Below are 13,307 nucleotides of genomic sequence, written 5' to 3' on the forward strand. Positions count from 1 at the left end.
GGCCAGTCCTGGGCTTGAGCTCAGGGCCTGAGCACTGTCCTTGGACTTTCTCAAGGCTAGAGCTCTACCACTTGAGCCTCAGCACCACTTCGGCTTTTTTCTATGTATGTGGTACCGAGGAATCGAACCCGGGTCTTCATGCATACCACCAGGGCAAACTCCCGGCCCCTCTAATTTTTTTTTTGTCATGTGACTTGGACATTGGGCCTGGGTGCTGTCCTTGAGCTCTTCAGCTCAAGGCTACTTGCCCTACCCACCCCTCGAGCCACAGCCCCACTTCCCATTTTCTGGTGGTAAATTGGAGCTAAGAGTCTCACAGACTTTAGGTCTGGGCTGGCTTTGAACTGTGGTCCTCAGATATCAGCCCCCTGAGTAGCTAGGATCACAGGCATGAGCCATTACTCCGGACGGACCATAACTTCTAATTTTTTTTTATTATTTAGTTTTTTGCCAACCCTGGGGACTGAACTCAGTGCCTGAGCACTGTCCTTGGGTTTTCTCAAGGCTTGAGCCACATCACCACTTCCAGCTTTTTCTATATATGTGGTACCTAGGAATCGAACCTGTGTCTTCATGCATGCTAGGCAAGCACTCTACCACTAGGCCAAACTCCCAGTCCCAACTTCTAATTTTTGATCACCTTCGGAATGTAGAAAAATGGTTTGCACACAGCAGACCCTCACATATTTGTTCTGATTGAACTCCTGGGTGAATACTAACCTAGCTGAATGTGAGGCTATTGTGTGTAGAATGTTGATGGAACCACACACTCAATCTTTAAGAATAACGTCTTTTACAAATGAAGTTTTTTAAAAGCTTAAGCAAAACTCTCAAGATTCTGCAGATAGTTGAGAAGTGAAAACTATGATGACTACTGAGGGCTTAGAGGAGACATGAGACCTGTGTGTTCACCTCTGACCTGACATTTTGACTTACAAACAGGTGTATCAGATTAAGTTTTGACCTCCAGCTTCTAAATGGGAGTGAACTAAAGTATGTATCACAAAATACACTAAGTTAGCTCTCAGACTAGCAGGGAGAAGTATTTTGACAGTAACTAATTCACATGATGCTTCTGGCAAATTTGGCTTAGGTTGTCAATCTCTTACTTACACAATTATGTTCTGAGAAATCCAGAATACTAAAAAAATTTAAAACTACAACCTAAAAACTGAAATAAAATGGATAACTTATCATACTCACACTAACAACTACATTGATTATAAAGTGTCTGAACAACCTAACTAAAGGCAAAGATAAACAGATTATTTAAAAATGCAAGAGCTAACCACATGTTGTCCATGGGGAAAGAAAAGGGGGGAAAGGATTCAAACTAAATAGCTGAAAATGACATACCACATTAATCTTTTTTTTTTTTTTGGCTTGATTACAAGGTATTCTTTTTTTTTTAATTTTATTTTATTGTCAGGGCAAGGTATAGAGGTAGTGGGTGCATTACTTCTCAAACATTGATACCCTTTCTCCTATGTTAATCTTAATCAAAAGAAAGTTCCCATCTAGTTAGTAAGCATACCACAGAAACTGAAAATTCCAAGTATTTGCTTTCTTGGTCCTATCACTTTATAGTACCATCAATATTGTATAAAGGACACAATTTCCCTACTTCCTTGCTAGCGCTTGGTATTTTTCTGGGTTTGTTGTTGCTGTTGTCTACTCATTCGGTTAGTTTCTTGATAGGATCCTTCTTTGCAGCTAGGCTGCCTTGAGCCTCAGTCTCCCACATGCTGGGACTACAGTCATGTGCTGCCATTTACTTCCTGATTTTCTGATGTAGCCATCCTAGTAGGTATGAGGTCATCACCCACTGTAGGCCTCTCTTTCTTTTTTCTTATTTATTTTTTGCAGGTATCAGAGCTTGAACTAAAGGCTTCTTGTTTTCTCTTACTCAGCTCTTTCGCTCAGGGCTGGCATTCTACCATTGGAACCATACCACTAGCTCTGGCTTTTTGCTGGTTAACTAGAGATGAGTATCTTGGATGTGGCTACCTAAGCTGGCTCTACACCATGCTCTTCACATCTCTTTCAGGCTCCTAAATAGGTAGGATTGTAGATATGAGCCATGGTTACCCCACTCCCTCTTTCTTACCCCTGTAACTACAATAACCTCCTGATTTCCCTTTTTTGTTTTTTTTTTTGAATATTAGGCTTCATCCTTCAATTCATTCTTTATACTGCTTCCAGACTGTGTATCTGATGACAGATATACTGCATCTATCATCACATAATTTCTTTGCTAAAAACTTTCAATCCTTTTCAAGTAGGCCTACATTCTTTTTGGGGGGGCGGGGGAGGAGGCGGTAGTCATGGGGCTTGAACTCTGGCCTGGGCACTGTCCCTCAGTTCTTCAGCTCAAGGCTTCCGCCCTACCCTTAAGCCACAGCCCCACTTCCCATTTTCTAGTGATAAATTGGAGATAAGAGTCACAAGGCTTTGTATTATTGCCCTGGCTGGCTTTGAACCTCGATCCTCAGATCTCAGCCTCCTGAGTAGCTAGGATTACAGGTGTGAGCCACCTCGCAGGCTCTAAGCTCACATTATTAAATTATGCCATAAACAGGTTTTTTAAATGGGCTTCTGCCGATGTCTTAACCAATCCTCCTCCTCTAACCCCTCCTTTGCTCTACTGTCGTCCTACAGTTGCCTCCATTCTGAATGAATAAATGAGGTAGATCATGAAATCTAGAAAACTACTTTCAAAGTGTGAAAAAGAACAATAGAGAGGTTGATCTGATCCCAGTATAATGTGTATGTGAGATCCCTGGCAAAAACTCTTTGTACAAAAATATATACTAGTTAAAAATCTAGGGACTGGGAGCATAGCCTTGAGGTAGAGCTTGTCTAGCATGCATAAAGCCCTGGGTTTGATTCCTTGGTATCACAAACACAGAAAAAGCCAGAAGTAGTACTGTGGCTCAAGTGGTAGTATAGTAATCTTGAGAAAGCCCAAGGACAGTGCTCAGGCCCTGGGTTCAACCCCCAGGACTGGCAAAAAAAAAAAAAAAAAAAAAAATCTAATAAAACAAATCTCTGGGTCATAAAACAAATCCATGCTTTTGAACTTGTAGCAGCTTACCTGAGATTCTAGAACCTCCAACTTACGCTTCCTTGCATGAAGGGCTTTACTTGGAAAAGCCCAATAGTAATTGGAAGTTCCAATCCTTTCACAGTCAACCATCCCATCATCAACTAAACTTTGAAGGACTTCTTTTACAGACATAGCAGCTATGAGAGAGAAATTTGAAAGACTCTATATTAAGAAACACCATAAAAAATTCACAAGTAATTGGATAAGCATTTATGAAACACATTACATATAACAAGTTAGTAAGTTAATAAATAAGAAACTCTTAACCATAAAAACAAAATAATACAATATGTGTGGCTGATACATAAGAAAATGTCACCTTCTACTCCTTAATTAAGGAAATGTAAAACAAGACAAAGAGATATGCCATCTGGATTATGACGTAAAAATTAATAAAGGATCCATGAAATGGGCACCTTCAACATGGATGCATACATGTGTACTTTGAATCTAAAATTTCAGATTCATGCTTGTGTTTTATGGAGAAATTTCAGTTTTATAGATACATACAAATAATGAAATTTCTGGTAAACTATCACAAGTTAAAATTATAGGGATGTTTGTTAAAGTATTTTCAGTACACAAAAAAATGGAAATCAATCAAATAACTTCTGTAAAGGCTATTATGCAATAATTTAATAACATTTTTCATCAAATAATTCCTTTACATCTTTGATTAATTCTTAAATATTTTATTCTTTTAGGGGATATTGCAAAGGGGATCATTTTCTTGATTTCACCTTCTGCTTGCTTATTGTTGGCATACAGAAAGGCTACTGACTTCTGCAGGTTGATTTTGTATCCTGTGGCTTTGCTAAAGTGGCTTATTAGTTCTAGGAGTTTGGGAGTGGAGCTTATTGGGTCATGTCATCTGAGAATAGGGAACTCTGGGCCTAAGAGCTGTCCCTGAGCTCTTCAGCCCAAAGTTCTACCACCTGAGCCACTTTCAGTTTTCTGGTGGTTAACTGAAGATAAGAGTGTCACAGAGCCACTGGCGCCCGGCTCTACCCTTTCTATCTCTAGAAATTAATGCCTTCCATGAAGGAAAAAATTGTTATAGAAAAGATGACAGGTATTTCCCAGAGTATCTTGGGTACTTACTAATGCCTTTCTCTTTGGGAGCAATCTTCTCCAAGTCTTTTAATTGAAATACATCTTTCTGTTTAAAAGCATTAGGGGGAAAAAAAGATAAAGATCACATCTATTCTACTATCTATTTAAATATGCCATAATTATAGTCATAAAACATTGTACTCAGAAAATATGCCAGCAAACTGTGCCACAAGAATTTTAGGGCTAGAAGAAACTTTAGATTTAGCTCATTCAATACTCTCTATAGGACTTATATGAACAGACATTTCCATGAACATACAGCTATTCAAAGTGTGTGGAGATTGGGACATAAAGAACATCTGTCCATTTAAGTAGAAAACATGAGATTATTAGCGTCTGAAAACTCTGATTCAAGAAAACAGAAACCATAGCAAGGTACAGGGGCAATCATTTGAGCAAAGTTTGAGACCAGTGTGAGCAACATACCAAGACTCTATCCATCCAAATAAAAAAGTATTTTCCTATAAGGGAAATACTTAATCTGATGGTCAGAAAAATATCTGCTGAATACTTCCTTCTACTTGTAAAAAGGCTTGGATAATAACTTAGATAATGAAAGCAAAATTGCTTGAAAAGAATAAAGTATTCAGTAATTAGAACAGAAATATTATGATTATTGTTATGGAAATCTGGGAACCACTTCTTTCTAAATAAACTTGAAAAGGCAACTTCAATTGGATGGAAATTAAACTTCAAAAAATTAAAAACTTCTGCTTAGCCAAATGGGTACTAGTAAGAAATTGAAGAGACAAATACAGCCTAGAAGAAAATATTTTGCAAAACAAATACTTAACAAAGGCCTGGTACTCAGGATATATATATATATATATATATATATATATATATATATATATATAATTTCTTTGAAGTATAGCCAAAATAATTGATGGGTGGATAAAAAGAAGTTTTAAGTTTTTGAAAAGATTTCTAAAACCTTGTGGATGAATCATTTATAATTAGAGGCAACATAATATATGGCGCTTTGTCAGTTTTCTGATTTGATTCAAAAGATAATATGTGTTCATTGTAGGTAACAGAAAACAGACCATAAAATAATATCCACTTGTGATCCACTCATCTGTTAGCATCTATAATCATATGGCAATATTTTCTTAGAGTCTGTATTTCGTATTTAGCATTATATCATAAGCATGTTCTCCTGACATTTCCTTAAAAGGGGCTGCTATTCACATTGAGCCGATTCTGGAATAGCTGTATTTGATTTTAATAGAATTTCTGCTTGCCAATAACAATCAAATTTGAATCTAGATTCCAAACTCTGAATCCCAGAATCCATTCTTTTCATTGTGCATCATATGTTGATTTACTTTGAATTGTTAAAAAGCTAATATTTATCAACATTATTCTGAATGCTGGACGTACCTATCACATCCCATTCATGGGAGAATGCATGAATAAGTAAAATGATTTTCATTACTCTTTACGAATCTACCTATACTTTTCAAATGCATAAAAAAACAGATGGAATAAATGAGATCCACACAATGCACACAAAGGAACAAAAATACATGAATTGAAATCAATTGTTAGAACTTCAGAACTTTGGTAAAATAAAAAAAAAATCCCTTAAATTATTGAAATTTTTTAGGCTTCCAGTATTCTGTATGTCTCTAGGATCTCTCTGTTATGGAGGTCAAACTTTAACCTTTTTCAGTCACAAAGAGCCAGTTTTGACATTTGAGACATCAATATTCTAAAGGACATAACTTTACTCTTCTCAGGTTTCTACTGCCAGGTGGAAATTAAAGAATTAAGTTCCTGGGTTTCCTCCTCCAAAACCACAGGGGAAAAAAAAATACTTCATCTCAGCAGAAGAAATTGTCATCATTTTGTTTTCTTTTCTCTTATTATTATTTTTTTTTTTGTTGGTCATGGGGCTTGAACTCTGGGCCTAGGTGCTGTCCCTTGTGCTCTTCAGCTAAAGGCTATTTATTGCCCTACCCCTTGAGCCACAGCACCACTTCTGATTTTCTAATGGTTAATTGGAGATAAGAGTCTCATGGTCTTTAGTGCCCAGGCTGGCTTTGAACCACAATCCTCAGATCTCAGCCTCCTGAGTAGCTAGGATTACAGGCGTGAACCACCATGCCTGGCTTGTCATAATTTTCACATATAAACTTCATCAACTTATTGCCTTAATTATATCACCACTGTTGTGTTATGACATCCTATTGTGGTTCCCAAAGGCTTTAAGGAGCAATAAAATTACATTTAGCAATTGAAAAAAAAAATCTCCAGACTGTTTTGCTTATTTTATTGAAAATCTGTATCATCAAAATGAAAACAAATTTTTACCAATTTAATATTTAATGTTACCATTTTTCCTCATCTATACATCTATACATTATGAAAGTAACCAACAGTTTAGGGCCAGTATGAAAAAGGTGTTTCCAACCCATATAAAGTTAACTTGTTTAGGTATAAAGACTGTTTGGATTTGAATCTGTAGAAAAAGAAAGGCCACTACAGAGCAGCGTGGTAGAGAGAGCAGGCTCCGGTCAGGTGCTAGGTTTGAACCCTGGCTCTGTCACCAAGAGGAGTTGAAACTTTATAAACTTACTTCCTGTTCGTAGCAGGCACAAATGTCTGGAATAAATTAAAGAGGCCTGTGTAACGTCATATATGTGTTATACTTTAGACATATCAACAAATGCAAAAAGACAGTATTCTGGATTCCTTGCTTTGAATCCTTTTAAAAGTCAAGACTGGCTTTTTAGACATGGTGTCTTGGGAATCCCCACCAGTAAAAAGAGGAAGGTAACAAGAACATAGATCTCATAGGGCTGAAGTCAGATAATCTAGGTAAAGTTCTTCCCTGTGGTTAGCACTTAGCAGCACTCGGTGACTGCATAGGAATTATTTTCAAACAGGAAGATCACAATCAGATATATCATTTGGGAAAATAGTTTAGTGTCAGTATCTGGGACAGTCTGGATAAAAGACATCAACAAGGAATAGGATTCTTTTGTGTTCCACAAACATTTGTATAATTTTATGCATCCTTCAAGAAATTGGTCAGTACGGATGTCTAATAAAGACACCAAGGTAATACTGGACATTATTTCACATGAAAATACACAATGTACTGTGAAAACATATTTAATGTGAAAATTATACAAAATACTAAAAATGTTAAGGAAAACTTACTGTCTCAAAAAGTATTTCCATCATACGAGTTCTCTTTTCTTCTGCACTCAGTCCTTTTTTCTTTGACTAAAGCACAAAAGTAAAAAATGTAAATGCTGTGATACATATTTTAGAAACATTACTCTTTAAAACAATTTGCTGTTAATTATCTAAAATTTTACTGTGTGTGTGCGTGCATGCACGCGCTTCAGAGCCTGGACACTGTCCCTGAGCTTGAGCCATAGCTCTACTTCTAGCTTTTTTGTCATTTAACTGGAGGTAAGAATCTCATGGACTTTTTCTGCCCCTGCTGGCTCCAAACTTTGATCCTCAGATCTCAGCTTCCTGAGCAGTTAGGATTAAGGCACTCATCACACCTGATCTCATCTGCTTTCATCACTTTAATTAACATGTGCTAAGACTGCAGATCTTTACATCTGGCCAGGGTGTGCTCTACAATTTCAATCTCATGTATCCACCAGCCCACTGGACAGACTTCAAACTGAGATCATCAGAAATGAACTCTTCACTCCTACGCCTCCTCCCAAACCTGCTAGTCTACATCTTCAGTCTCAGTTACATAGCATCATTTTTACCTGTGCCAGAATCCTTACAGTCATTCAAAATGCTTTCATTTCTTCTGTTCAAAAAGTGGTTTGTAGTTTACATATCATAGCTCCAATGCAACTATTTGGTTTTCCTGTGACACTTTGCTGTTCTTTCAGTATGTATGCCAACCATATCCATAGTTTGATCTCGTCTGGTACATGAACACCCTGAAAGACCCCCACACTCCAGCCCTTGTACCAGAGCCATTCTATCTTACTGCACCCATATCTTTCTTTTTTTTTTTTTTGGCAGTCCTGGGCTTGGGCTCAGGGCCTGAGCACTGTCCTTGGACTTTCTCAAGGCTAGAGCTCTATCACTTGAGCCTCAGCACCACTTCCGGCTTTTTTCTATGTATGTGGTACCGAGGAATCGAACCCAGGTCTTCATGCATGCTTGGCAAGCACTTTAACCACTAGGCCAAACTCCGGCCCCTGCACCCATATCTTTCTGTGTTGGAACTCTACCACGGACCTGTCCTTCATGAAGTCATTAGACTAGGAAGCCAAACTGGCCCCACATGATGTGTTAACTGCAAAAACATATGCTGGAAGCTCTAGATTGAGGGGGTAAGGTTTTCTGTGTCTGGACTTCACTCATTACTAAGAACTTGGATTGATTAGCAAAGTCTGACAAGGGTGATGTAGGAGGGTTGAGTAAAGGGACTACTTGCCAGTTAAGGGTTCAGGAGATAAGGTCTATGTTCTACCCTTGCCTTAGGTAACTAGTCTACTACCTTGGCAGTGTGGTCTCATTTGCTAGATGGCTGAAAGGCCATCTGAAGGCCACAATGGCTTCCTCATAGCCTGGAAGGCACAGGACAAGTCCCAAGCTAGAGGGAGTCTGTGAGGGCAGCACATGGAAGGTCTGGAAGGGGCTTATATGTTGTAGGCCCCACTGGTGTGGGCTTCTAAAATCCACCATGTTACAAAGGAGAGGACAGTATACAGACGTGGCACTCACACAGAAATGACCTTAACTTAACCTCTGGATAAATCCTCAGCTCCAAACTAAAAAGAATTATCTTTCAGCAGGACCAAGAGACTAAGTGAAAAAGAACAATCTCAATCAGCTTGTACTAGTTTGCCCTATGTTCAACCCATCATCAACTTTTGTCAATTTTGCCTATTTCTCTAATCTAACCTGCTTGTTTCATCTCTGTTACCTTGGTTCAGATATTATCTATCTCTTGCAATATGTCTCCAACTACCTAAAGTACACTTTTATCTTTTTTTTTTTTTTTTTTGAGGGGAAGGGGCTTGAACTTTCGTGCTGTCTCTGAGCTTTTTCACTCAAGAGTAGCACTCAACCACTTTGAACCACAGCATCACTTCTGGTTTTCAAGTGGTTAATTAGAGATAAGAGTCTCATGGACTTTCCTGCCATGGCTGGCTTCAAATTGAGATCCTTAGATCTCAGTCTCCTGAGTAGCTAGCATTGCAGACGTGAACCACCGGCACCTGGCTCTTTGTCTCATTTTTAATTCACATTCCTACTTCAAAACAAAAACAAATGTGATAACAATTATCCCTTGCTTAAAGCCTTTCAGTGGCCCCAATCATTACAAATAGCCAAGCACTCCACAGATAAGGCCCTGTACTAGCTGTCTCAGGTACACCTCTCACAGAAGCTCTCCACCTCAATCTTCCCATGAGAATTGAGTTAGGCAACTTGGGTTGCCATACAAGAGCCATTTGTAATTTTCTATCCATATCACAGTATTTTGTGAGCTTTGAAAATATTTTACTTAGAACACCTCTCCTCTGACCTACTCAGCATTGCATGAGGTCTCTCAAAGTTTAGTTGCCAGAAGTTGAGCTGAGCTCATAAGCTGTACATGTACGCTCTTTCATCAAATCATTGACTACAATGAAGAAACAGATGTTTTGGTTAGGTGTCTTTCAGCAGACTGCAAAACTTCTTGAGATCAAGAATTGCCTTTGCCTTCCCAGGGGTTTGTAAGCCAGATTAGATATTGCATCAAGGCCAGCCAGCCCTGAGTTTCATGCATCTAAGGCTCCCAACTTTTAACATTTGAGGCTGCACAGGTTCCCAAGCCCCAAACACCCACCACACTCCCATACACACAATCCAGAGTAAATTAATAATAGGGCATTTCTCTGATAACCATCTATGGCCTTACTTGCAGAGAAATCTCAAGCAGGGAGACAAGTTCCAGGATGCCATATAGAGCTGTTTTCTAACCCTAACCCTGGGGCAGAGAACTAGAGTCCAGAGAGTCCTGCTCCCACAAGATCTGAACCAATCAAGCAAGAAAATCAGTCAATAAAAGGCTCCTCGGCTCATTTCTAAACAGCAGTGGGTGTCTCACCAGGTTAGAATCATCTCAGAAGCTGTAAAAGCATTGATGCCTAAGCCCACAGTTTCTCCTTTATGAACTGAAACAGAGTCTGAGATGAGTCCTGGCAGGCATATTTTTTTAAAAAAATCTCCAAGTCTTTAACTGTCCATTAGAGCTGAGAGCCTCGCTTTTCCCATTCTCTAGAATGGTGTCTGTTTGCAAGCGAGCACTACCACTTCAGTTTGAGAGCATCGGATCACATTTGGTAGAAATAAGCTGTGAGTATATCATAAGCAGTTTCTGGAAAGCCCTCCTGTTCTCCACAAGAACATCCCTGACTTGGTCCCAGAACTGGGCATGGTGGGTACTATAATTCCAGCTTCTTGACAGATGGAGATGGGAGGACTGAAGTCTGAGACTAGCCACATTTGTATATACGTGTGTGTGTGTGTGTGTGTGTGTGTGTGTGTGTGTGTGTGCACATACACCAAGAACCTGACTCCCAGAGCAGACAATCAAGAGAACCTAGATCCTGAGGCACACAGCTTTGGAATAGGTTTCGCCACTCAACAGGTATAAAAGTTGTTCAAGATAAATGAAGTGGAGGCTGGGAGTTTGGCCTAATGGTAGAGTGCTTGCCTAGCATGCACAAAGACCCGGGTTTGATTCCTCAGTATCACGTACATAGAAAAAAGCTGGAAGTGGTACTGAGGCTCAAGTGGTGAGAAAGTCCAAGGACAGTGCTCAGGGCCTGAGCTCAAGCCCAGGACTGGCCAAAAAAAAAAAAGTCATTTAAAAAGAAAATTGTACTGATTATTTCCTTTTTTTTCAGGTTGCTTTATTCATCAGTCTTTTATTGACAAGACATATTTTAACCACACTAGTATACTATAAAGGCCACACTAGTATATGATAAAAGGACAAAATTAAAAGAATTAAGATAAAGGACTTGTATCTAGAAATAGCCTCCAAAATTAATGTGTACTTACTTAATACTTAAAACAGGAAAACTGATAGTATTGGGCTGGGGTTACCTTCAAAACAATAAGGAGACTTAAAATGCTTCCCAGTTGGTTAAAGTATTTTAAACCACTTTTAAAATTGAGTATCTGTTAAGTGCTGGTGGCTCACATCTGTAATTCTAGCTGCTGGGGAGACTGAGCTGAGGGCTGCGGTTCAAAGGCAGTGAGGGCAGTCTGTGAGATTTTTTTTTGGGGGGGGGCGGTCCTGGGGTTTGAACTCTACACTGCACCGCTTCCAGCTTTTTCTGTGTACATGGTACGGAGGAATGGAACCTAGGTCTTCCTGCATGCTAGGCAAGCACTCTACCACTTGGCTCAATTCCAGGCCCCATGTTGAGACTGATTTCCAATTAACCACCAAAAAAACCCAGAAGTGGCATGGTGGCTCAAAGTGGTAGAGTGCTAGCCTTGAGCAAAAGAACTCCGGGACAGACAGCATCCAGTCCCTAAATTCAAACCTCACAAAAGACACAAACAAAGTGACAACAAAATCTGAGTGTCTAATAAGGAGCTACACACAATAAGGAGGTACAGAATTTCTACCAGCTGTTATCATTTGTAACAATTTTTTTTAAGTTAAAAAGTAGATGCTATCACAGGGTTCTCCAATTCCAAAAACAGAATCCTAGACTTAATTTACCAAACAAGCACACCAAATCAGAAGTAATTAACCCATAACTGGGAAAGAAGTCAAAAGTTTCTATTTGACAACCTAACTGAGTTGACCATACATAAAAGCTCGCAAATACCGATGTGTAAAGATTTTTGGTTGTTGTTTCATGTTTCATTATCAGAAAGAAACAGTGTGAAAAGAGTTCATAGGTGATTCATGAGTTAAGAATTCAGTAAAAGGGCAGAGGTTCCCAATTCAAGACGCGGGGTTCTCAGTTGTCAGGTATATTATACCAGCTGCTCTACACACAGAAGTATAACTGTGAGCCTAGTAGCAGATTCGTTTGAAGTCTGGTCCTGAGGTTCTTTAGGCCACGTTTTGCCCAGGTGGCTGGGTTGCTAGCTTAACCACAGGGAAGCCGTTATCAGTTATAATTGCAGCTGGGCAAGGATCTTCAAATAAATACAACTTGATCTCGGCAAAATAACGGCCACTTAACTAAATTAAGATATTAAAATCTTAAGACCCACTTTAATTAGACATCGATTCTCTGCCAACAAAAGCAGAAAGAAAGGCATTACACTTGGGGAAGCTGATGAAAAAAACGATCCGATGGGCAGGAAGATAGCAAGGTCACCGGGAGAAAGATGACCCGGGGCCCTGGCTGGGCCTCACCAACCCTCCGGGGGCTGCGAGGGAGGGAGGTTCCCGGAGCGCACCCGGGGCCACCGGCGGGCGCTGGGCCAGTCACCCGCGGGACCTGGGGGCGGGCGGGCGGGAGGGAGCGTTCAACCCTCGGACAAAGGCGCAGGGATGACTGGGTGGGGGCATTTTATGGGTGCGGGGAGCGGAGCCTGGGGAGGGAGGAGCCAAATAACATAACCTAGTCCAGCCGCGCTCCTCCCACAGGTGGCGGTGAGGCTCTGGGGGGGGACTCGGCCCCAGCACCCCAAACTGCCCTATCACGGCACCGCCGCACGGGGTCGGGGCGGGGGGACCCTCGGGGGGAGACCCGCTTTGGGGCGGGCCCGAGCCTAGGGCACCCGAACCCTGCGGCGTGGAGTCCCTTGTTCTGGCAGACCCGACCCGCGAACGTCTCCAGCGCTCGGCCCACACGGGCCGGGGGACGGCGCCGTCCCGCTCACGGGCTCGGAGGCCCGACCGTGGCCCCAGCTCTTACCATGGTGCGGGCGGCGTGCCTTCGTGCGCGTGGGGCGGGTGCGTGGGACCAAGTGGGGGGCGGGCCCAGGCGGGTTGAATTTTGGCGCCAACTACCGCCAGGGGCGGGGCGGCAAGAGGAGGAAGTCCGGAAGGCGGTTGGTACGCAGCCGCCAGGCGCGCAGCGACTCCTGGCGGCCCGGTCTGACAGGAGCTCGAGGGGCGGGGCCCGGCGCGGGG

General features: G+C 41.1%; 1 protein-coding gene across 1 annotated transcript in view; it reads right to left on the minus strand.

Moving 5' to 3' along the window:
* Mnd1 (meiotic nuclear divisions 1) overlaps positions 1-13,271 on the minus strand; it is a 32,567-nt gene extending 19,296 nt beyond the window's left edge. The window contains exons 1-4 of the mRNA XM_090356582.1: positions 13,090-13,271; positions 7,388-7,453; positions 4,208-4,265; positions 3,095-3,243 (exon numbers count right to left, since the gene is read on the minus strand). Coding sequence (XP_090212708.1) covers positions 3,095-3,243; positions 4,208-4,265; positions 7,388-7,453; positions 13,090-13,092 — 276 coding nt within the window. The 5' untranslated portion in view covers positions 13,093-13,271. The remainder of the gene's footprint in view (positions 1-3,094; positions 3,244-4,207; positions 4,266-7,387; positions 7,454-13,089) is intronic.
* Positions 13,272-13,307: the final 36 nt, after the last annotated feature.

The sequence above is a fragment of the Megascapheus bottae genome, chromosome 23, assembly GCF_031878675.1.
Source record: "Megascapheus bottae isolate mThoBot1 chromosome 23, mThoBot2.hap1, whole genome shotgun sequence".
In the NCBI taxonomy this organism is placed as follows: Eukaryota; Metazoa; Chordata; class Mammalia; order Rodentia; family Geomyidae; genus Megascapheus; species Megascapheus bottae.